The sequence below is a fragment of the Camponotus floridanus genome, unplaced genomic scaffold (assembly GCF_003227725.1).
Source record: "Camponotus floridanus strain SB8 unplaced genomic scaffold, Cflo_v7.5 scaffold20, whole genome shotgun sequence".
NCBI classification, from domain to species: domain Eukaryota; kingdom Metazoa; phylum Arthropoda; class Insecta; order Hymenoptera; family Formicidae; genus Camponotus; species Camponotus floridanus.
In genome coordinates, this window is record NW_020229326.1 from 2261931 (window position 1) to 2288595 (window position 26665).

Here is a 26665-nt window from a genome sequence, read left to right on the forward strand (position 1 = left end):
CCGTCACGCATGATACGCGTCGTTTGTGGTTCCCTGATGAAGTTAACTTTTATGTGTAATAAAAGTAAATTTCATATATAAAACTTTTCTCTATGCTACTTCTCGATTGAACTAATGCGGGTAATGAATTAAACTTTGCAAACCGACGTTCTTTTTGCTCGTATGAGAAATTTGAGTCGATCGCGACAGATTGTGTCTCGCAAAGATATTGAAAGCGAGCATCGTGGAAGAAGAACGTAATGGATTTTGAATCTCCGGAGTCCTTCTCTCTTTCTAGCGAGCAATCTTGGCGAATAGCCGCCTCCCTCGGGCTCTATTACTTATGCAGTCTACGTTGCCCGGCTTGCAACGCCGCTCGCTTACCCCTTCGTATATAACGTGTACTTTATTCTTTCCAGATGCGCCGATAGCTACTGACGATCCGCTCGTTTAACAGCGTAACGGCGAACAGCGACGAGAGTCAGAGGCAGAGCGCGAGCTAACAGAAAAAGAGAAGAGGGCAGGGGGTGGAAGCAAAAGGAAGAGGATGAAGGAGTCGAGAAGGGGATGCGTAGGAATGTAAGGCGACGAAAATACGTCTGGCTTCTACAGGGAGGGTGCTGTAACAGAGAGTAGAGGTGAGCAATATATTTTCTGTCCAAATATTATTTTGCGCCAATAATCGCCCGTCCGTCTGTTCGTTAATCCGAAACACCGAGTTAATTAATTCTCGATCGAATCTATTTCCGCAATAATTATTTACTTTATTTATCAATTGTATTTATAATTAAATAGAACCATAAAATCGTGGAACATGCGAGATACGATTAATATGAGACTGGCACGCGACGTTTCGTTCCTCAAAAAGCGCATCGCGAAGAAAAAAAGAGGGAGAGAAACGAGGACGAGAATAGAAATAAAAAATAAGGTCAACAAAGTACATTACGACGACGATAAATATAAAAAGGGAACAAAAAAATAGTATTGAAATTAGAAAATTAAAATACATTAGCTCTATTTTTTTTCTCTATTATTATATAAAAACATTTAAAATATAAAAAAAATAATGCAAAACTTTAAATATTTTTTGGAATGAGAATCTCTGACACCTAATATCTTAAAAAAATTTATCAATCGTTTAAAATTGCTTCCATTTCAATTTTAACGTTTTTAATAAATAATTATTTTCAGTGGAAAAAAAGTTTATATTTGAAATATGTTTTTTGCTATTATAAATCTGTAAAAGAGAACGTTGGGGAATTTAAGGTTCTCATGCTCATTATCCTGCCAATGATTGATCATCGGATGCAAAGTATCATCGATCAGAAGAGCCTGTCCTAAATGCCGGTTCCGATTACGCTTTATTGAAATAATTTCATCGTTTTCCTTCCCGCGTGCGACCTGCGGGACGTTATAATAATAGCGCGTCGGCTCGATTGCCGTAATTTAGGCCATGAATTTCGTTAGTAACGGTCACGTTAGCATGCCGTTCTATTTATTTTTTTAAAAAGCATAGAAATTGTACAAAACATAATCACACAGGGATCTGAAAATAGCTAAAAAGAAGATATATTAGATGTGAGAGTGGAAGGGGCGGAGGTCGAGGCAAGTGAATAAATAACGTGCGTGAAAAAAAGAATGGACACGCTGGAAGTAGATAGATATAGAATAGCACTTCGAGTAATCATCAATTTATTTTATCAATGGCGCTCGGGATCGTGTTATAAATCAATGGAGACTGATGTATCGTTTCTAGATATCGTAATGTCTCATGTAACCGAAATCGGGATCGTTTCGGGGAAGACCTCTCTATCGAAGATAATGCGACGAAGGTGCACGGCGAAGATTATAGAAGACGAGTGCTCGGTTGACATGCGTTCGAAACCGGTTTACTTCGCATCCGCGACGTGTTGGTTCGAATCTCCGTCGACAATGTTTCGCGATAACGAAGCGATTCTTCGGACGGACCTGGTAAAGTCCGAGAAAAAGAGGGATCGCTCTCGCGGGTCGGTAAAGGCAACGATTCGGCGGTGTCTACGTTTTTGCAAAGCGCGCGGGAGAGACCGGGCTGGCCGCAGGGCGCATCGCGCCGACCGCCGAACGCTCGTAAAGCGCTAAATCGAATGGCCGGAGGGAATCGTAAAGCCTCGCGGCTCCGCGCGGTGGTGTGTGTGGTAGCGAAAGATTAAATTTAACTTTTTACGATGAGAACCGCGGGAGACCTGAAAGAGCGAAAGCCACGGGCCGCGTGTATCGAGACCATTTCCGAGCATCGGCGCGAACGAGATATCGCAAAGTGGCATATTTCAAATTATTGGAAATAATGTTTCGAGTATAAATACGCGATGTTATTAATTTTCGAAATGCATATTACTTTTTCCGTAAGAATAATGGATTTATTGTAAAAATATAACCATCCTCTATTTAACTTACAAAAAACGCAACTATTATTTAATAGCTTATTTCTTATAATACACGAGCGTAAAAAAGATAACTTTTACATGAGAGAAATACACAAATAGAATGATTGCACAAATTTAATAATATTCAGATATTTTACCGCTCATACCATGATAATTATTCCAATTAATTAAAAAAATGATCGAATCAGCGCGTAAAAAGTATGTTTTGAAAGGTGCAGAAAAGAAATTAAATTGATCGTCGCTTTATTTAATTTTGATAATTGTCTTGGAAAAGAGGAGAGGATGATTTCCGATGACAAATGCTCTCTTCGTTTGCGTAAAGTCTCGGTAGGATCGTGGAGAATTCTCTAGGATCCTCAAGGATTTCAAGTTCAACGTATTTATGAAGGATATATTTCAATTACAAAAGAACACTGGCCGCGTTCGATACGGATGGTACCTTTCAAACTCGAAAAGAGAAATATAGATAAACCGATAAGTCTTTTTATTAATCGTATACCGCACGTAAATATACCGCGATAACAAGTTTCACGCAAAGATTTACTAGTTTACAGTTTAATAATAAAAAATTTCTTAATATGAAATAGAGTCAAGGAAGTACAAAGCTGTAATATATACACTCAAAGCTGTAGGAGGTCAAGGCACAAAGCTGTAATATATACTACAATGTTATTCCAAAAAGGGGGGACGAGGGGGCAGAATAGATTATTCCGTCTATCTACATTGTATCGTTTGACATGCTTCGTGCACCTTGTAATAGAGGCCGCAATAAAATCGAAATGGCCGAGTCGCCGGAATTTAGGATTCTTGCTCAATTTCATTTACGATTCAAGAACATCGCCGCACGTTCGAGGAGCCGTCATCGTTGGCGGAACTCTTAACGATGATTAATTTGACTGGAGGGCGAGCGTGACGACACGCGCGCATTGCATTACCGAAACACGCTGCTATATTTTGACCCGCGCTACATACTTCAGGGTGGGAACGATAGTAGTTTAAAACGCTGTACTCTCGCGTCGCAACAATTTACTCGAAACGACGGACGGAAGAATCCTCCGCTCTCGGTACTTTTATTTGCAGCGAGCTTGCAAAGCAGTCGCAGCTGCGACTCGCGCGACCGTATTTCGGGATGGAAATAAGCTCGTAACCTTCGGATGTTCGCGCACCGCGCGTAAATATCTAAGCGATTAAACGACTAATCGTCTCGAATGATCGCCAACGGCGCGAATCGGATCGATTCGACGCATTAATATTGGTACTCGCATCGAGAGTGAATCCGGAAAATCTTTGTCAGTAAAAGTTTCACGTCTCTGAGCGCGCCATCCGTCTTTTCAATTTTCATCGTTAAATCGGCGATCAGTGTCGTGCAATAAAATTGTCAACGTGTTTAAGATAACAATGAAAAATTGCCTCTCTCTCTCTCTCTCTCTCTCTCTCTCTCTCTCTCTCTCTCTCTCTCTCTTTCTCCCGTATGCAGTCGTAAAGACGCTTCCCGCCGTGATGGTGGTCACTTTAAAAGGTTTGCGCCGCTATTCGTAACACGTTGCGATCGTACGTAATACGCGCGGCCCATCACCGGATGCGATCAGTCCCACTGCCGGAAGCGATGTGCCTTTCTATCGCTCGCGCGCGCGCGCGTGTCCGGCGTGCGTTATTTGGCAACGGTAGCGCGGCTAGAAACGCACCTCTCGTTACAATCCCTTATCCCGGCTCCTGAAAGTGCGCGAATTTTATCGTCTATAAAAATATCTGCGTTTAAATGATATTGAAAAATAGTTTTTCTCGCTGTAATAACTCCATCGAATGTATCGCAAATGCAATGCGATTTAAAAGATATAATTTTCATATTCCATAATCGCGCGATTAAAATGCCAAATTGAAAGTCGACGAATGCACAATTTCGCACGCAAGCGGGCGCGTATTTATTCTAGCGAGAAATGACGTCACATACACACACACACGCATCTAAAGAGAACATCATGCGAATCGAAAAAGCGAGAAGGCAACGGGACGAGACGCGATGTAACAATTTCTCAAAGGGGAAGAAATAATTGTATCGGAGAGACTTTCTTCGAAAGAAAACTACGCCGTTTGAAAATTAATTTCACGTTAGATGTCTCATTAGTAATCGTTAGGACGCGCCCGCGACTTAACGTGAACTAATTACAGGTGTCGAGCCGATTAATCCACGTCGTCACGATCGCGCCTTTTATGCCGCGCGCGTCCACAACTCCCGCCCGCCCGCTAACGTTGTCTAATGGCGGACGAGTATAACAGTATTTTTGTCTTCTCACCCGCTCCTGTCGATGTCCGCCGAAAGAAGGAAAACAGTTACGCGACCTATGGAGAGCTCGGCGGGATGCATCGCGCGAGTGATAATGATGGCGATGGGGAAGCCGCGGACGTGGCGTGCATCGAGCGAGAAGCGCAAATGTCATCGGCTCGGTGAGTCTTTGCCGCGTGCATTTCTGTATATCTTGCGCCGATTCGCACCGATTTTGCTACATTCTTGCTTGAAAGTTTCGGAGGATGCGTTAATATTTTGGATCGTAAAGAAAATTTCCATCGAATGCCAAAAGCTGAAGCGTGACTTTGTATTATCGCGGAATTATCTTTCAAACTATTTTATCGTTCCAAGCATTTTTTAAATAATAATTACGTAATGATAATTAATTTGACGGATTTTTCATATTCAAGTTGGAAATGTTGAATTTGCGTGCGCGCGATCGATTCCGGGTAAGTAAATTCCGTAACGCGCTCTGGATACACCCGGTAGTGGTCAATGAAAAGTCGCCCGGATTACACGGGAGTGCCCACAATGGCCGCATTATAGTTATTGCCGTTAGTACGGACGCTGATGACAGCATTACCGTGATTGCCAGTTAACATAATGACCGTCGCTGACCAGCGTCTACCAGCGACACGTACGTACCCGGGGCTTTCTGGACACGAGGTCGACGACCCTTGACCCCGTACAGACTGGATACGAGAGTTTCCTGAAATGGAGAAACAATTGGCAATCGGCGCGTACTCGTACGCGGCTTGATCGCATTAGAGAGAATAGAATAATGTCCCGCGCTTCTCTCGCAGAGATACGCGCCAATGCGCTCAACGACAGTTATCGTCCGCGGGATTACGACGGATTTTATTCGCGCGCATCAAAACATCGCGTCGCGATATTTTAGGCGACTTTATCCCTTTAGCCTCTAAACGCGCGTCTTGCAATGTTTACAGTCTATATCGCGTATTCTCACGATTATATATTCCCCTAGAACGCATACATTACACCGCGAGACGTGAATTATATTTAAAGGATACATAATTTACTGGCAAATTGCAAGGATACACGCTGCTAATAATAATTATAATCTGCGCCGGCTAATCGATGAGCGGCACCGATAACGCTATAAAATTTGTAATTATGTCCGCTTCGATCGCGTCGACGATGCATAATTACACGCTTTTGCGTAATCTCGCGCGATTCATCCGGCACGATATGTCCCCGCGTAAAAATTACTCTCGAGCCTTTACCGCGTATCGGGGCTGCTACGAAAGGAGGTTAGACGATGGGTACGTCTCCCCATGATGTAATCGGCATTAACGAGTGAAATGGTGCCCCGGCCACGTTACGAGATATTCGCGAGAGCGCAAATTGAACGATGAGGCCCGCGCGTACTCGAGATAAATAAATGTCGTTGGTGGGAGAGACGGAAGATGCGGGTATCGTGGAAATCGGTCGGAGAACTGCCGCTCGAATAAATTTATAAGAGTCTTTATGTACAATTTTTTTCCTCCATCGCGTTCCCCTCGTCGTTCGACAATTTGATGAAAGAGGCACTCGTCGGAATCGGTCGCAAAGTCACGCGCTGGTAAAGTTTGAACGAGAAGCGAGCTTCGACGTGGCGCGATATCAAGGGAGGGCGATCGGCCGTTTATTGTCGATTAATGTTGCGAATTAATAAAAATCCAAGCGAGAATACATACTCGCCGAAAGTTTGCGACTTGTTTGACAACGTCGGAACAAATTTATCCGCCAGTCTAGCGTTGTCGGTGTCGCGTTTGTCAGGCCGTGCTTTTTCTGGCCTGGCCGATTCTCGTTTGCAGTCTCGCGTTTACATTCGTCTGTCGGCAGCATACACGTGGTCACTGTTTCGCGCGTGCCACAATATAAACGCGCTGTCAATGCAAATAAGTCGAGCCTATCGTTCCTGGACGAAGGGCCGATCGAGTGGTCGACTTTTTCTTCCATTTCAACGGATCAATAAGAGATTGAAGTATCTTGCATTACAATCTGCCACGAAGGCAATGTTCTCGGATTATCTCCTTTATCGTATTTATGTAATATCGATGCAACTATCTAAGTAAAATAAGTATCGATGATAATATTGACAAAATATTGTAATTGCAAAATGGCAATTTTTTTAAGGAGATTTACTTGTATAAGATTAATTTTTCTTCTCAAAAACGTTTCGTTTCATTAGTTACATTATTAGAAACAAGATGTTAAATATAAAATTGCATTCATTTGAATTGATACGATATTTTTTTTGGATTATTAATGAAATAATATAAGAATATAAGAATATATTTTGTCGATATATTATTACGGAATACTTATGTACACTGTACATACATCTCGATCAAGTCGAAATAATCATTCGACAAGTCTGCGATACGCTAACGATAATGGCACTCGCTAAAAAATGCAGGCTCCTGCTTTTTGCATATTCGTGGCACGCTACTTTCTCAACGCGTCCCCGGTAAGAAATTCGACTTCCCCCCTTCTTCTTTCAACCCTTCCTTTTTTTCTCACGCGAGAACGAAATACACCAGCGGGCGTAGCGCGTTCCAAAAATACCGTCGCGCCGGAATATGAAACCAGAAGTAACCAGTGGCAAGGGCTGGGCTCGGCATCTGGCACAGCCGACAAAATATAATAACATAGCACGCGTGCACATATACATACAAACGTTACGCACAAGCACGCGCGGATAAGCCGCTCCTGGATAATCTCGCGTGGACCGCGCGTGCGATCTCCGCAACGCCGGTTTGGTTCTCTTCGACAATTTGTGTCGACAATTTTTTTAAACTTGTACGAAAATATCCCAAAGCTGCAGACCATTCAATTTTAATGGTGGGACACGTGCTCGTTTTTCAGGCATTTCTCTTTAATTTGCCCCAAATTATTTCCACTCTTGCTCGGTATTTTAATTCAAATTTCATTACCCGAGATATATTTATTCGTTATTGTGAAATCAAGATCGGATTTCGCGCTTAATTTATACATACAAGCGTTGGAAACGTAAACTAAACGTTCTATTCTGGACGCGAACGAATCTGTACGTTCCGCGAGTTCGATTCGACGCGCTCGTCTGGCGGGTTCACGCTTCCGGGGTGTTGCCGAAGGATATCGCCTTCCATCCCGGCGCTTTTTTATCTTTCTCGTACACGCGACACCTACGGGAACGAGCTTCCGGGCTCGGGAGCGAACGTGACCGCGTTTCCGCCTCGAGTCCCGACTCGAGAAGGATCCGATGCTCGCCGAGGATCCGATGCGGATAAGCGACTATATGATCCTAGCTGAAAATAGACGACGCGGATAAACGTGTTTGAATCACGTTATTCCTTTTTCCTAATTCAGAATTAGTAATGAAACGAGGGAGAAAAGCCGCCCCTTCAGCGCCTTCCGATATCTAATTTATGATACGCGGGGCACATTCCTCCGCGCTTGCACAATTTATCATCCCGCAAATGGCAGACATTACCCGCGCTAGGTAGCAGGCTGCTACTAAACTTGCACGCCGTCATTGAATCAAAAACGATGAAACATGACGACGACGGACGATTTTCGCCCGTCGAGAGTAGTGCAAAAGCGGCCGGCTCGTAAAATCTCGTTTCCTCGACGGTATTATACCGCGCTAATTGCTAGGGAATTCGCTCGCGGGGCAAAAAGCTCGCGGTTCGTTCCAAGGCGAAGCAACGAGACCAGAAACGACGGTGATTCGCTCGCTCGCGCATTGTTGCGTCCGCTATCGCGGAAATCATCGGAGCTAGCTGTAAATCAATTCCCCGGACGGCTCGCGCGAATTCCACGATATTAATGAGCAAGACGAAATACACGTGTGTTGTTTGAATTCTTCTTTCGCGAACGTACGGTTCGTACAACGACAGAAGCGCTTCGCTCGAGCGATCATGCGAATCATCGTATCGGAAGATCAACAGTCAACGTGTAATCAATCCTGGATCCTAATCGTGATCGTCTAGTAAGAGAAAGAAATCCTACGTTGTGACCATAGTAATCCAAATTTTAGTCATGGTAATGTTTCGAATGCATTTCGCGCGAGCCAGAGAGAAAATTTCTCTCTATCATTTTCTCTTATAAGCAGAAAAATATATTCGGCTCGTATTTAATCGATAAGAATAATTTAATTGAAATTTACGAACTAAAAGTTATATACCGCAAATTATATATGCGCGATATATTGATTAAGATATTAGACAAACTGTCGAGTTTTTTTCGTTGCTCCTTTTAGCTTGCAAATTCGCGCCACGATGAAACATTATTCAGTCTAGTCAAATATTATGTTTCTCCTGAAACGCGTCGCGACGCTCGTGCCGCGTGAAAAGGAACTCGAACGGACTCTCCTCGATCGTCGTCGGCTCCTTCGTGTACGCGCGCATATAATACGGGCATTAAGGTGTGTTTCTCTTGGCAGAGTTCCATCGTCTTCGTTCGCGCGGCTAACATACGTTATTATCTCGTAGAATTCGATTTTCAGTCTCGCCGCGCTGTGCCAAAATATTCCTGCGGCCTTCTTCGCACCTTGTCGCAATCGAAATCGCGATGGTCGATGGTTGAAGATGCTCTTAAACCGGTCGCCGATGCTCACGATCGTAAGATTCTCTTTCGATCACTTATCTGTCATATACAGATAGAGACGTACCATATGTCGGGCTAATCCATAATCGTCGCAAACATACCGTGTCTCTGGCAGAGTCTCGGTTCAAATATTGTATTTTCTACGTAGGACTAAATGTCATTCGTATATAAATTTCATGGCTAGGAAAAATGTAAAAAAAGCTTTTGTAAAATTTTTCTAAAATTTAAGTAATTAAAAATGTTTGCTCGCAGTGATTCAATAAAGATTTGTCAGACTTTACATTTGCGCCAATATATCGACGAAAAAGAGCGTTTTATCTTTCATAAATTTGTAATCGCAGACAAGCCTTTAAAACAAGATCGAGAAAAATCGAGGCGATAAATGTCAGCGATGAAAGTTGATACACAGAGAAAAATATCATTGTACTGCCAAGAAAAGCGATTACTCGGTTTATTTTTCTTTTTTTAAGTAATAGTTTTCTTCAACAAAGAATATATTATTGTCTTCATCATGTACTCAAAAGAAGAATTTATTTACTGCACTTAGTAAAATTCAAAATATATTCAATTAAATTTCATGCTTGTGGTGAACTTGTGATATATTTGCGGATATATAAATTTATGATATATTTAAAATAAGTAATATTTACTTGAATACAGGATACATTTCTCTCTGTGTACTTTCGAGCTGATTGCTCGCGGTCTTTCGAGTTATCAGTCATGTAAAATAGAAGGAGTTACCGAAATTTTAAACTTTTACGTTACGTCTCAAGCCAATAAATTTAAAAAAAAATTTCAAGATGCAAAACATGCTAATTATAATTATTGAAGCTTGCGTAAGTTGATTTCGCGCATAATGGTGCTCGTGTTGCTCGAATAAATTTACCATCTTGCGAAAAGCGGCGAGAAGCGGCATATTTCTAACACTGTATCTCCCGTAATTATGTTAACAACACTTCCTACGAAGACCGTTGCGCATATATAAGCTTGTAGTGATCTAATTATAAAATCAACGAGGGGGATGCACGCGAAAGAGAGAGAAAAAGAGAGGGAGAACGCGATTCGAAGAGGGCTCGGATTTATTGGCTCGTGCGTACTAAATCGTTAGGCGGCTTTAATGACCGCAGGAACGTGGTTAGGCCTTCTCTTTATCAGCGTCTATAAATTTTATCAGTGGAAATGTCTAGCGCATCGTTTACCGTGTCCGCGGCTGAAAGATGAACACGAGGAATGCAACTGGACAGATCATCAATATCGAGGCGTACGGGGTGTTTCGGATTTGAAAAAGTACCTTGATAAATTTATAGTTTATTCTATGGAATGCTGCTGAGAATGTAGTGTAAGCTCCGACAAAAACTCGCTGTTTTTACGTTACATAATGAGAGGGTCTAACGAGCGTTGAGCGTAGTTGAAACGATATTCGAATTGGAATAAGATATCAAGAAGGCAAGTGCCATAGTTACGAATTCATATTCTCCGTTTTATAATCAGCCAACAGCTCTAAAAAGTTCGTAAACGAGCACCGATAAACCGGAGTTGCAATTACGCGACGTGTTTCGAGATTCGTGTTTTTTATCAAGAGAGAGAGAGAGAGAACAATTAGCAACACACACACACACTTTGCGCATTGCCTACCACGCTACTATTTTTTCTCCTTATTATCACACAGATAATTAGAGACGTAATGCACTTAAACTTGACTTATGCATTTGTGATTTTATATTGCCATTTATCAGATTTTTTTTCACGACGAATAAATTACTGTAGCCAGCCTCTGAGATTGCTGTATCTTTAACAGCGCAGGATCATTTACGATTCAATCAACGTTTTCAAGACCTTCAACAATTAAATTTAAAACTTCTCAATTCTTTAAAATATCAAACGATTTGCCATTTATTTGAACGAGAGATCAGTTTTGACAAATTGAGAACAAAAGATTCGTGACAGTTTGTCAATAAAGAGTTTATAGATAAAGGTTCAAGTTTGTCGCAAAAAGATATATCGATATATTGTTGTGTAATGGACAAGTTATGTAACTAGTATAATTTTATAAAGCAATCTATTAATTTACAACTCTATATATATATATATATATATATATATATATATATATATATATATATATATAAATCGAATCTTTCGACTTAGACTCAATATTTTTTCGTTACGTTCCTATATATTTCGCGTGGATCGAAATTTAAGAGATCCACGGTAAATTCATCGGTGAGAAAAGCGTCTGTCAACGAGACAAATATCCGCCGCATAAATATTACTTTTTTGCCATGGGAAAAGAGGGGGGGGTGGGGGATTCACCGTGACGCCCTGCTCTCGTTGGCGGTATCCTTTTCGTCTCTTTTTTTTTTTTTTATTTCCGTATATCTAGGAGCGAGACACGAGGCGCATCGCCCCATAGGATCTGAAGAAGGAACCGGATGCATCTGCAGGGATGCAGCCGCATAAAAGATTCATTTCTTCCTCGACTCTTTACCGTCGTGGCGAAAAGTCGTCTCAAATAGATGGCGAGTTTCGACGATTGCAGCAAGTCAAGGACGAAAATAATGAAGGAGGAGTAATGTAAATGGAGATGATAATCTACGTAATTATATTGTTACAAAATGAATTCTACCTCGAGAATTTAATTAGATATCGCTAAAAAAATTTGCTCGCTTTCTTGGGTACATGAGAATCTTTGTGACATCTCGAGCGAGAAGCGCAAAACTTGGACGAGTATAATTACTCCGTCATGCATCACCGACAGCGCATGCCGCATCGCGGACGACGATGCCGGTTATTATCCCGCATTAAAATGTAAACACATGCAGCAGGTTGTCCTAGAGATTCGAACAGCGGTTCTCATTATCGCAAGTTGATTAGAATCTTGCGTCGTGTTCCTATTAATAGGAAATTAATAGGAACACGACGTATCGCGGCTTTTATCAATTATCCTCGGCTGAAAGCTAACTTACCTAACCGCCTAGATTCAGTTTTAAATGAAATCGATTTGCGCGATTGTTGCAGTCCATTATCGGCCTTATTGCGCTAAGCCATCATCGATAATCGAGAATCGGGAAACTACCGGCGTTAATCGAGAATTTTATTTTTAAAAAAAGAGAAATCCCGCGCAGCGAATATATCGGATCCCTTCGAAATAAAAGAGGTATGAAATTATTGGTCAGTATCGCGCGCTTAATTAAATCGTCCGACTTAAGTCAATGAGCGGAAGAAGAGCCGGCTCGTTAGCGGATAAGCATTCGAGCAATCAATGAAGATCGACCGATTTTAAGTATTGCGATTCAAAATCTTCCGACGGATTCGATTAAAGCGCGAATCGGTGCCGATCGTTATTAATGCCGTACCCTTTCTAGATAATCATTTAATGCGTCAATTACGACGGGATGATAATATTCGTCGCGCTTATTTTATTTGAATATTTCGTGAAGAAGGGACTCGCCTTTTTTATCGTTTCATACAGGGCTTTTAACGAAATTCTTGAACCGATTAATGGATATTGACTTTAGTCGATACGAATCGGAGTCTCTTTATTTAAAAATCAAGTTTGTGTATTGATTGTCTATAAAAAGAATTGACATATAAGATGTCTCAAATTTACTTATTAATCCTGATACATCCGAGTATAATTTTAATCTTGCTAAGATAATATGGATAAATTGCAGCGAATCAATAACGGACAAATTGAAGGTGATATACCGATATATTTTTATATGATAATGCAGCGTGAGACGAGGGCACGTAAACGGTGTTATCACGATGGAACTGCAATGCCGTTGATGATTCACAAGTTCAGATCCAAGATCTCACGATACGTAGGCGAACAGAGGGAACATGTCGATTAATAAATTTAATCTTTTTTTTTGCACAAGCGGCATATATAATATTATAGCATACATAAATAATAATAAAAATTGCGAGTAATTACTTTCGATAAAATAAAAATGCAACAGGATTCCGCGCGGCTCGAAAGCAACAGGTTTATTCGGTCGACAGGTTCTTCTCTGCTGTCCAGTGCGTCAACTTTTATTTCGCATTCATATTCTTTACACTGTAAAGATGTCTGTCATCTTGCATACGCGGAAAATGAATTGATGACGCGTCTACTTGATTATTAGAAACATAAAGGCGTGGCATGGCTTTTACTTTGGAAAAAAAATGTAATTTGTTTTTTAAGAAAAATTAAAATTTCAATAATCTTTGAGCTATTTTATAATCAAATAGAATTGTAAAAGAGAATACTTGAAAATAATACTACAAAATCCAGGCACGAAATCTCGTGTATCTCCGGAAGCTTTGGACTGGACGCATCTTAATTTGCTCCTGATGCGGCGAATCGTCTTTGTTACGCGACAATGAGTTTTAATTGAAATGTCGAGTTAATAAAATGCAATTAAATATCATGCAGCTGTATGAAGGTTCCGACAAAGAGACGCGAATAGAAATAGAAATAGAAAACGATTGTCGCAATTAACCGTGACGATTGCGCGTCGATTGCGCGGTCGAGTACGCAAAAGTCACGCAAACTCTTCGATCTCCTCGATCCTCCATTCGAAATCCTCCGCGTCGAAATGATCGCTCGATTGTTCTCGCAGATCGAAACTGTCCTCGACGTTATTATCAGGAATCAAACGAATCACAAAGTTACTTCTCCAATAGCGTCTCCATCGATGACCGTGTAATCTGTAATGTGAGAGAAAGTACACACAATTTGCATAATTTTATGATTGACGTCAATGTTTACGTTCGTCCCTCTAACGACGTGTGGCTAGAAATACTCTCTAATCATTTTTTCAATAATCGATATTACGAAACGTGCACTTTCATGCGTAGCTCGCCAAACTTTAATAATCATATAATCACGCCTTTTGCACATAATATCTTAATTAACTCATTTTCCATTAACGACAGCATTTTCATCCGTGCACGGACGTGGCGCACGAGCGACTCGAGTTTAACAGCGTACCTCCCTAACGTAATTATCCATCGCCAATAAGCTATCAGCGTCAATAAGCAGGTTGGTAACATGGCGACTATCATCCACGGTATCTCGTAAAAGCCGTTTCGCAGCAATGTCTTCAAGGCCAAGACGCATACGTAGCAGGAAAACGTAGCCACAGGCGTGGTCATTGCCAAGTACCCGATATCGAGTAACATCTTGAAGAAATACGCATTAAACACCAAGATGAATTGTCGGGATAATTAAAAGTCTAATTATAATATATGTCGCGATATTCCACAAGATCTTGTAGGCTCGGCTTGTAACATGATTACAATTTTTCACGGCTTGTAACATGATTACAATTTTGCGCCATGTATGTTGATACAACGATAATATTCAGTGTTTTATGGCTTTACGATATCCCTTTTACGATATTACTTTCGCGATTTAAAGATAATTAATGCAGTACATTCAATGTATACATACATTAACAACATTTATATTACGTGAGTCTAAGAAGGCGTATTCAAATCCGACTCGAAGCTCTCGAATGTAGAATGAAAGAGGAGGGCAACGCGTGAGTTAACTCACCTGTCGAGTGGCTATTACGGTATGGAACCATATTACGACGCTTCGAAAAAGGCTGTAACGACGTACCCTCTTGGTCGCGTACCTGTAGCCGCAAAGCTCGCATCTCGCGCGACCGGATTCGGTCAGCCATCTCTCGAGGCACTCGGTATGCACCAGAGCCACTGTACCTCGGCATCTATCGTATTATTTAAAGAAAATATCGTGAGGGTCGAAAAAAAGAAATCTTTTTGAGACGTTTTTCCCGAGATATGAAAAATCATCCTTGAATAATGCACGATCTATTCTCGTTGTTTTCAATCTTCCATGATTTATATAATCGTATACATCATCGACTCGAGAAAATTTATGGCCCGATTGTTTTTTTTAATTACAAATTATTTGCATACATAGTTTAAAGTCAGAGATTTATGAAGCTCTATTAATCTTTCTTCTCCTTAATTTTCATTCGTAGAATAATATTTAGCTTTCTATAATAAGCCGAAAACTCACTTGCAGGCCGAGATCAAAGGACCGAGATGGGTCAAGTTTGACGATGTCCGATCAGTCTGACTTTGCAAATCGCACGACGAATGATTTTCCGCGATTGGAGTATATCCTCCCATATGACAGATTCTGCAAATATCGCTGGAGACAATGCACGCATCTAAAATTATTTTATTTGCATATCACAAATGGAATCTTACTTATTTCGGAATTCATTTTATAGATATAGCGTTGAAATTTCACTATGGATTGCAATATAATTAATTTTCCTACAAACAAAGACAGATTGATGTGAAACGTACCTTTATCTCGTGATTTCGTATCGGAATGTTTCTCATTTTTTTTATCTGTTTCGGGATTAAGTGTAGATTCCGCGTTATCCAATGTAGAGTTTGTTATTTGGGTTTCTTCGTTGATGATATTTCTCGAGCTTGCTTTCGCGACAGATTTAACAAGTTTGTTTGCCCCTAGTAAATATCAATGCAAATATGTATTAAATATATCATTTTCATTTTAGAAAATGGGGTAATAGAATATATTTTTAAAAAAATTCTATTAAAATAGATAAAAATTATTTTGATAAATTCAGAGATTGTATGCTAATCTAAATGTATTAATCTTGAAAATGTCAGATGCTTGCCCGATAAGAAAAAGAGTGACGCTAACCTATGTCGTTTGTATGTCCGCTGCCATTTTCAGATTCTTCATCTTCGACGTGTGACATCAAAAATGTTTTGCGCGCATTTTGATATACGCGCTTTCGGACGAAATTGAAAATTTTTCTTCAAAATTTCCCCGCGATAGACAGATGCTGTCATCAAGATGTTATCAAGTCATATCGGCGCACTAGTCGATTCTTTCTCAAACAATCGATCAGTAAATCAAATATAATTACATCAGAATTTTAAAAATTGAATGCCAACTTTAAAATTACAAAATGCTAATTAAAAAAAAAATTTGATGAATTCAATTTAATCTGATTGAATAATATTGCAAGTTTCTTGAAAGATAACAATATTTTGCGTTGCAAATTTATAAGTAGTTGCTATTAAGCGCGCGAAAAATGTATGGCGATGAGAGCTTTGATGTTGAAGACGATACGAAATTTCATGGTGGCAGGCTCCATTGAAAACAACAACGCGCGGGTAACTATCCCCGAGGGAAGAAAACAAGGTGCGCTCGCATCCTTATCGGTCGTTCTTATCATCTCGCGTTCCTTGCAACCGCACCGAAACGGCTTATCTCGTCGTACGCCACTCACACGTGAGATTAAATGCTGCCGGACACACTCGCGTTCATTCTCATTTTTCATACGCGTTAATTCTTTTTTTCTAGCCGCGAGATACGCGGCGCGATAGAATAATCTCATTTCTAGTAACCCAGGCAATTAAATTCGCAATGAAATGATATCAATAGAATCTCTCGAATCGACCAATTTTTTAATCTTTGTACATTATTATACATCGTGATTAATAGCTATTTCTTAAGCTTAAGAAAAGTCGCAGATTCACTTTGTCCGTTTTAACGAAGCAAAGGATAATATCGCGACAACATTAATCCTTTCTTGACGTGAGACGCGAGGAACGTGGAAGCTTATTAATGATTTGGGCCCTTCCCCCTCTCGCTGGAAATTTTCTCCGCTACCGGAAATGCACGTATCCGATGTATATCCACGGGAAGCCTGATCAGTCACAACCACCTTTTCGTTTCGTTCCAAACGAAACCGATCCCGTGTTTTTGGCCGCGGACACGTTCCTCGTGGGCGGAGATTTCGACGCCGACCGAGAGTGGACCGGTGGATTATTCTTTTTTTAATACTTCCGCGCGCGCACGCGAGATATTTCGGAATCGGTTTCCGGTACCACGCGAAATATAAATCCGGCCTGTATACGCGATACGGGGGACTGGACTGGTTATTATTAGCGGCGAGTCGGCCACTTTTCGGAACCTGCGTTTTGCGGATATCCGTTGACCTGACGAATTAAGAGAGGAAATCTCTCGCGCGCTACTCTACCTGGCAAGTTCTCCTGGTAAAATAATGGCTGGAGAGAGAAGAGGGAAACATTTCGTATCTTGGAGTATCGTATGGAGAGATTCAGAGTGAATCCTTCAATTTAAATATACTCCTATCGACGATAATTTTAGCGAAATCAGATTTATCATCGGAAACACCATAATATAAGATGTAGATTTTGAAAGTATGACAAGTTATTTAATAATTTGTTAATTACTGATAGAACCTCTTATAAATGCATATTATTAGGCAGATTATGAATTATGATAATATCGAAATTATCGAGGATACGTGTCAAGAGGTTACTTGAATCAGCTCGTTTCGAGATGGTCGAAAATGTCGATGACGAGATAGCGGTTGACAGGTGCCAAATTTACTCCGTTTATTCCTTCCGTTGCTTTTCACCTCTCTCTTTCTCTCTATTTCTCTCCTTCGTCACTTTATCGCCTCGTTTCTCTCACGCTCATGTATGCGGACGAAACGTCAAGTCCGCGTCTCCATGGCTGCTATTTCTGCCAGGTGGCCGATGCCCGAGCCTAACCGACCGTCCGTCCGCCATTTTCTCACTCGACGTTTTTGGTTCAAGATTAATTAAACGCGTCTGGAAATAGTTGCGGTCGTCAGAGGGTCCGCGAACGGGGCGCGGAAACGAAGGGGGGGAGCAGGCAAAGGGGTCCACAGCCACAGCGGTAGTGGACTCCACGCACGGTTGGATATCCGCAGCGCGCGATGTTAATCTTCTCTCCTGCCAGAAGCAACGAGAGCAAATAGTTTACTTAGGTCGCGATCGAGACCTCGTGAGAAATACCATCGCGCCTTTTTATATCTTATTTACTTGCGATAATTTATTATCAACTATCTGTTGTTTGAATCCAACAAGGCGATGTATATGTAGGAAGACTGTGTTAAATCTCTTTGAAAATTTATGATGAAAATATGACGGATATGCGAGCACTTGAACTATTCGAGAGACGATGATTAAGCCATATTTATTTTATACATGTGCTATTCGATATTGAATATGATATATTTACTTTCGTGGATCGAGTTTAACGCCTCTCTCTCTTTCATCGCATATTTCAAAGTCGCAACAGCGGCTTGAGGATAGACGAGTGTCGCAGAATGAAAGTGACCGGGCAGCTAGATGAGCCGGGGATGGACCTAGGCGTTGGGTCACGTTCAAAATGAATGGATCTGGAGGCTCATTCATAATCGATACACTCGCGTGATTCCAACCTGGTGCCAACGAGAATTCATTGAGTTACGGGATATTCCAGAAACCTTAACCTCTCGAACGCACACGAGTATCAATCCGTTTGTGCGCACGTTAATAGAGTGTCTCGTTGCAAGAGTCTTTGCATTTCCCGCGAGAGAAACAAAAATCTTCTGTCTTTTGTACGAATGTTGGAACGTATCAATTTTTTCTCAAACTTCTTCTCTTAAAATATATATTTTTTATGCCTTTAAATTTGACGCTCGTGTCGAGCGCAAGCGTTCAAACATTAATTTGCGAATGCAGAAGCGACGTCTTACCATTGCACGTGTTTCAAAGGGAGAGTGACATTAGGGTCCAGAAACAAGCTAAAGATAGCAGCCCAAGGGTCACTTTGCAATTTCTTCCCACTTTCTCGTTCCCTCCCTCAACCTTCGTCTTCTCGTTCCTTCTTTCTTTTAAGATTGCAATTTATAGAAGCACTCTACACCTGTCACCTTTTCGCGACTCATCGAGGACACGTGCCTCCATCTCAAACAGGAATAGCCGACGCGTCCGATGGAGAAGAAATAGAGGCGAAAGGAGCAGAAAGAAGAATACCTTGAGACATTTTGCCGTGTTGCTCGCGCGGCATCGAAACGGCAAGATCTTTCAGAGAAACTGGAAAAAGCTTCGTCTTTCATCGACCGTTATCTTGAACAAATATTACCAAGGATTTTTCGAGAGATAGAGGCTGAAGAGATTTTTATAATTAACGTAATTTAAGAACATTTCGACGTGTATTGATATAAAAATAGTAATTCTGATAGAAACGTTACTTCTCCGAGAAAAAATGGACTTGTGTAATTTATATAAGATTACATATAATTATTATAATTATTATAATAATTATAATTATTATAATTATTATAATTATATAATTATTATAAGATATATATATATATATATAAGTATTATATATAATCATATATAATAATATTCAAAGTTATATAAAGATAAGATCATATCGCGTCACAAATTTCGAATATTATTATATATAATTATATAAAATTATATACGTCGTCGAATCTTTTCACATCTAATTATGTACATCATTTACATATGATCATATTATGCCCATTTTTTCTCGGCTCAATAGTTATTTTCGTGATTTCGCAGTGTCGCTAAATTATAAAAGTGTCGAGAGGATTTCTTTCACACGTCGAAATGTGTCTCCAACTACTTAATTTTTTCTAATTAAAAAGACTTATTTAATCGATAATTCTCTTGACCGCGAATTTAAGATAATCGGAAATTAAAAGTCTAGTCTACGTTCTTCCGCAAGGCATCGACATAATAAGGCGTGTTACATTACACGTATACCCGTACGTTGGTTCCTGGTTACACGGCAAACACTCGTTAGTACACGGAACGGCGAACGCGAGCGTTCACAGGAAGCGCACCTCCGCGTGACCCGCACGGGCCCTTTAAGTATTAACGACGGCGCTCGCTCTACGTGATCCTCGTGTTTACAACGCGATCGTCGCGTCCGTTCCACAATCGGCCAGCTTAGATTATAACGTGCCTACGATGCGATCGTAAGGGATATCGCGCGTAGATCCGCATCGGAGGAAGCGAGATGAGCCCTCTGAGCGGTCCCAAGATATAAAACACATAATAGCTCGGCATCACCGAATTTAATAAGAATGGAGACCGTGAATCAGTTTAAAAGTTATCGCGCGCTATCAATTAATAAGATGGGGAAGCTCGATTTTTAAATCGATTCTCGTAAAAAATAAAAAAAAAGTCTCACGTCTCTCCCCTTATTTGTCAAACGTCATTGTGGCGCGAGATTTATCGATTTTCTTCACGCGTGCCGCCACGTACGCAAGGAAAAAGAAAGGGAACCGAGGCGAGGAAGACACGCCCGTCGTCGATCGGCGCGATTCCTCTTGGGAACGTCTCGGATTATTCGCGAGCCTGGCGAACACATCGTGTCTGGTGGACAAATGCCACCCTCGCGCCGTTTACGCGTCGAAAGCAAACACAGACGGCAAAAAGGCCACCTCGCTCGTAAAGGGCAACGCCGTCGTTTCTACCGTCGTCCCGTTTCATCGCAGTCTCGAGCGACGCGAAAGACGAGAGCGTTGCCGCTGTAACGCTGACCGTATTGCGCTTACGTAAGCGTTTGGAATGTTTACTTTGGAGATCGGAGCAATGCTCGCGCGTAATTATTTTTTAATTATTTTACCCGTTATACGGCTCACGCTTATACTTTATAATTAATAATCTTTATGATCATATTGCAATAATTGCTATAATTAACGCGCGGTCTGTTTATTAAAGACTGATAAAATTGACGAATATTCGCCAAGATTAATGTTACGAATGTGCGTAAATTAATAACGGTAAAGTTCGTTTGTAAGTGAGATACTTGCATTCGCCGATTGATGGATATTATAATTGAAAATGGTGGTTTTGCACTCCCTCTTTCTTTCTCTCTTTCTCTCTCTCTCTCATCGTTATTGTAAAAACAATCGTCTCGCTTTCGTCTCGTAACCCCGATTCGTCGCGGTTTTGTCGCGTAACGTTTTGGAGCGATACACGGGGCGACACAATCCTATTTTTGCGAGTGCACCAGACAGTTGGACGTCTCCTCCGGCGGTTCTATTTGCGGTATCGTAGCGAACGCGCACAAATGCGACGAGACGTTAAATACACACACGGGCGTGCGGGCATTATTAGCGCGACGTTTGTTGTCTGCGTTCGCGAGATTTAATATAAAGGGGATACCAGTTTTGTAACTGTCGCGCACTCTTCCAGCGCGGATGTTATTTCGGGTGTCGTGCCCTTTTCTCGATCCAAGAAAGACGTCCAAGTTCACAAGATACCGCAAGAGATGACAATTTCAATTTTTGCATTATAATGTTCCATTCAAAATTGAAGATATACTAAATTTTCAAAGAGAAGAGAAAGAAAAGTAGTTGATTTAATTTTAAAATTAAGTCTACATTTTTTGCTTAAATTTTTTTTTAAAGAATATAACATTTATTACGAGAATTTAACATTTGGAATATCTATCGTAGAATTCATCGATCTCTTTTATGTTTCCGTGTCTAATATTAAGATGGGGTTTATCGCCCGTTACTAAACGCATACTCACGATATTACATATTTTATCGATGTCGTTGTTTTGTTACGAGCGAGTGCATCGGCGTAGCCAGACGATGACACGCGCATCTATCGCATTTATAGATGCTGATGAGAACCGACAAGACAGTCTATTTTAGTCGCACACGATATATATTGTACTTTACGCAAAATATAATTAAACTCCATAGAAGAAATTATTTGATATAAATAGATGGGATTATTATCTTTTATTCGGTTAAATTTATATGTAATCAATTTTACTCATTATCTTTTTGTTCGACGACGGTAACCAATCCAAAGACATCGGAAAGAATCCTATCTATCCGTTTATCTAAATTGCAGGCTCGGGAGAAGAATCTCCCTAATGATGGGGAGGTTCCCGTGTCGCTACACGAATCCCATTTAACGAGATACATTACGTTAATAAAAGTTAATTTTATTATCTTTTCGATCGAGAGGATTCATCTTGTGGCATTATATGACACAGCCTTGCTTAACGGCCGCAAAGTCCAACGCTCGCGTAGAAGGATGCCTCGCAGGAGCGCGACGCGTCGCTTCCTAGCATTAAATCTAATGGCCATAATAAAGGGTTCCCTCTAGACGCGGACGGTTTGTTGTAACATGAAAATTCCTCCTCCGCACGTAATTATGTATCCTCTTGGCTTCTTTGCGAGCTACCGGTGTCTCATAATACTCGTTGGAAAGCTGTCGGAAGGAGGAGGAATAGCTGTCTTGGCCGATAAAAAACTCGCTTCTATATTTTTTTCTATTTTTTCCCTCTTCTTCCTTCGACCAAGATAACATAGATATCGCTCGTATCATCTTTGTCGTGACGCGACTCGCGTTTTACAGGCTGGATCATTGCGGAAGAGAGTCGCCATAGTCGTATCTTCCAATGACGCGGTGTCGGATTTAATTTATTTACGGTTGTTTTTACAAAAGTCAAAGAGCGCACCGCTCATCTTTCTCCTCCGAGAGATCCGCTCTCGCGCCTCTTGAATTCCATTCCATTCTATGCGTCGACTGTCCTCTCCGCCTCGTCGTTTTCGTCCTTTAAGCACGAGGGCGGAGGGAAGATGGGAGGGATCGCGAGAGGAACGATACGAGTTCAGTAGCTGCTTTGTGCGCTGAATTTAAAGCCTTTCGTAAAGCGATGCGAGAACGACTCGTCGCGCAATCTTGCATTTGTGTCAGTTTAAATTACGGTACCCATTCCGTTTCCAACGAGCAAATAACTCGGCAAGTTTAACGAGAAATTATATAAATTAAAAATGTAAAGTGCGAGATTTCTTTTGTACGATTTGCATAAAGCGAGTTAATTTAGATTTAACGCTATTTTTTTAATGAAATTATAGAAAAATTTCGTGTTCGTTACAGCGCGTCCGATTCCTCTTGTAAAGTATTTAAGAGAGATGGAACACTTAAAAGTGATCAAATTATTAATTCGTTTTTCTTTTAAAATGGATTATTTTTCGAGATGCATAAAATTTTAAAATATGTGTCTTGAAAACATAGTCTTTTTGCCAAAAAATAGAATTAAAATTTTTTGAAAAACATCTAAATCTTACCATTTTTTAAATTTGTTTACAAATATCGCCTATATGATTGTTCAAAATAAATAATTAAAATCTATGTTAAATCGTTAAAAAGTCAACTTGTATAAATTATAATTAATATTCAGTCAGTCATTTGTTGGAGAAAAAGTTGATCAAAAATAGCCAATTGTATCAGAAATAAAATAAAGAAATCAATTCGAATGTATTCGAGATGAAAAAAAGGAACGAGAAGATGCATAATTTTGTTGCTCAGGTTTCGCAACTGCGCACTCGCGTCTTTAAAATAAATGCCGAAACACATCTCTCAGTAGTTTGCATCGCGTTCTGCACGCGCGTGCATTCTCGCGCCGATAAGTATAGCGAAGCCGGCGAGGGAAACGCGCGACTAATCCGCTGTTTCTTCCAGCGGCGCGGCCAGGGGTTGGTCGCGTACACATTAACCGGTCTAAATTCGCGTCCGCGTAAATCATCGTGCTCACGCACGTGCGTGCCCGCGGCCACGCGTCTTCTCTACCCTTCCAGGCAGTAGTTCCTTCTCGTACCGTGCTTGTCGGAAGATCGTTCCGGGCATATCTCGTCGTACTTATCTCTCGCTCTCGCTCTCTTCCCCATAGTTGATCCCCGCATTCTGTTTCGCATCGAGAAACGCATTACGCACCCGAGGCGAGGTTCGTCACGAGTTGGAAAAATCACGGAACGTGATATTCCACCGCATTATAGTGTAATTGCAATTGCAAAATACAGGTTGTTCTAGTTGCTAGCTTAACTTCAACTTGGATTATTTTCCTCGTCGTTTTACTCGGAGCAATTTTTTTCTCTTCAGAGAAGAGAAAAAATTTTCTCGTTAGGCAAGAGAGATCTTTCAACATTCGATTGCTTTTGCTATTCAGTCGAGTTTATTTAATTAATGATCGAACAATGATTAATGGTTGTCGATAGCGATAATAACGGGAAAGTAATGCGTAATGATCGTCGACTTTTTAATGCAAGCATGCAGATGATGAAGAAATATCGTGAATAGGCATGGAGAAAAACCGTGGAAAAACGATGAAAAGTCCAGGTCGAGGAGCTCTCATGCGCGGCGCAGCCGGTCGTGGCACGTGAGCGGTCGGGTGCTCTCGCACGCACGTGCGTGAGCGCGATGATTTACACGGTACGCGGATTTAGAACGTACCCTCGGGCGTGCGTGAGCGAGTGCGTCCGTGCGCACATGACATTTTGTGAAACGCGTTAAAAATAACGCTTGCATGCGTAATAAAGAAAAGCTCATTATGCAATGTACGCTCGATTAAGTAAGACTCCTAAAATAGCGAGACTCTATTTAATTTGAAGAAATATTATCCCAGATCATGATGTTGTCTCCTTTTTGATAAAAATTGTGGATCCATAAATTCTAGGATGTTCACGACATTCATAATTAATCATAAATTAGAGGCTGATATGTTTGATAACAATTTTACTTAAACGATTCAACATCTTTTACACATGGAAGAAAGTTGTAGCTTTGTATCATTAACATTCTTAAGGCCGTATGATTGCTTTAAAAATAATCGTATATCTCGATAGAGGTTTAACGAGTTAAATTTTTAAAGGATTCATGTCTCGCGACTGGAAAATCACGTCCTTTTTCCGTATCCTAGTTCTCTGTGAGAAGCTTTTCACTTTTTCCCTTTCGATTAATCGAAGAAAAAGAGCGACATTAATCGCGACACTCGGTCGCTAGATGATGGAGGACCTTGCGATCGTCGTCTGTCCTTCGCATTTAAATTTAAAAGTGGCTTGGTGATTCTAGGAAAAAGAGACAGTGGCGAGAAGTTTCGTAGATTGTTTATTTTCACATTTTTATTGGTCATGTCGCATTCTTATCAAACAAGAAGAAGAATATCCTTCAGAGTAACATAATAGTATTGCGTTTTAATGTTGATTTTATTTTTAATTTTAAAGAATCTATGAGTTATAGCTAAAATGATCTTAATTTTAATAATTTTTATCTTTGTGTTTATTTGGTAAGTTAATTTTTACTTATTTATTTATTTAATACTATACTATACGCTATTTTTATTTTTACGAGTACAATTTTAATTAAATATAGACGTGATAATATTAAGTTTAATATTATTGTTATTTAATTCTTTTACGATGATTTCTATTCTATTTTATTCTAAATAACGTAGACACTGTAAACACTTTATTTCAGATATTTAAAAAGTTTATTTACACTATATAAAAATTGCAAATAAAATTGGAAGTCGAAAAGCAGGTGGATTAAGAAATAAATACTAGCAATAAAAATAATATTTATTATCATTACATATCAAGCTATTTATGCAGACGATATGACAAGATTCGTCTAGAAGCGTATCAAGTATCTCAAATTCTGACAATTTTCCACGTGTTAATTTAGATGGAAAACGATACGCATAAACACGTCTAAGTACTCTAATTGTAAGTGCGAAGCGATATTTCGGCGCGTAAGGTCGTCGTTCTCCGCGCGAGCTATTCTCTTCCACGTATCGCCGTGTTCGTTTTGCTCACGGCGGCCAGAACATAATGAGGCAAGCGAGAATAGTCCTTGGAAAATGAGGCGAGAGTCGCTTCGGGAAAAGAGCCTCCGAGAGAGAGCTGACTGACAAACGTCGCTAATGAGAGAACGCGCGTGTTCCGTATTTTCCTCCTTCCTGTGTACGCGAACCTTTGAAAGTCCAGTTAATGATGCAGGTCTTGCGTTTCCAAATTCCTCGAGTTGTGCGACTCGTTTTTTCCCTTTTCCACAAGGAAACGTACGAGAATTAGTCGAAACGATTTCTTAAAACTTTTTATTTTTTTCCCTCGGGAAAATTATCAGAGTATCGCGGTAGCATAAAATACACGAATACAATCTCCCTCCATTGGTCAGCAGTGGATGTCATTTAGAAATCGTGAGAGTAAAAGGAAGACTTACCTTGATCGCTCTGAGAAATATAAAAAAAAGAGTACGCACGACTTTTTTTTAGACACTTTAACGCCACCGACGAATCCTCAAAGAACGAAAGGAGACGTTTTCTCATTTGCGGGACATCGTTCTCCGAATAATATTCTCTTTCCCTTTATGTCGCGCCGATTCGCGCGAATGTTTGATCTCGTTGAAAATAAGGAAACAACGAAAGCTCCGTTTCTGCTTGATGTTTCCTCGACTTGAGAGTTGCGATCCATGCGGCATTTACATCTAGTGCGCAAGTTTATTGAGAAAACAAATTTCATTATTTACGAAAAGAATAATTGTCAAAATATTAATTAAAACGCATAATTATAAATGCATATTATTTAAAATGCATAATTATAAATCGTACAGGCATCTGGCGATGAAAATTGTATGTACTGATATTTATCGGTACAAGAGAATCGTTTCCCACAGCCTGAATGATAAGCTACCCTGTAGATAAGGGGAACACGCGAGCTACAAA

At 40.4% G+C, this 26665-nt stretch overlaps 2 protein-coding genes across 2 annotated transcripts in view; one reads left to right on the forward strand and one right to left on the reverse strand.

The window, feature by feature from the left end:
• LOC112637030 (ETS translocation variant 1) overlaps positions 1-26665 on the forward strand; it is a 79398-nt gene that overhangs the window by 29327 nt on the left and 23406 nt on the right. The window contains exon 3 of the mRNA XM_025408253.1: positions 399-617. The gene's annotated coding sequence lies outside the window, so the exon portion shown is untranslated. The remainder of the gene's footprint in view (positions 1-398; positions 618-26665) is intronic.
• On the reverse strand, positions 13671-16031 carry LOC105249965 (E3 ubiquitin-protein ligase MARCH3). Its single transcript, XM_011255790.2, has 6 exons — positions 15974-16031; positions 15610-15774; positions 15314-15467; positions 14825-14999; positions 14258-14448; positions 13671-13974 (listed from the first exon to the last, which is right to left on the reverse strand). The coding sequence occupies exons 1-6, from the start codon at positions 16029-16031 to the stop codon at positions 13809-13811; spliced, it is 909 nt and encodes a 302-aa protein (XP_011254092.1). The 3' UTR covers positions 13671-13808.

Bases quoted from the DNA above. Each gene is read 5' to 3' on its own strand.
- LOC105249965 (XM_011255790.2), bottom strand. From the start codon at position 16,031: ATGTCACACGTCGAAGATGAAGAATCTGAAAATGGCAGCGGACATACA. The intron at 15,468-15,609 runs GTACGTTTCACA...AAATAATTTTAG, and splicing joins TACGAAATCACGAGATAAAG to ATGCGTGCATTGTCTCCAGC. The intron at 13,975-14,257 runs GTACGCTGTTAA...CTCACATTACAG, and splicing joins TGGATAATTACGTTAGGGAG to ATTACACGGTCATCGATGGA.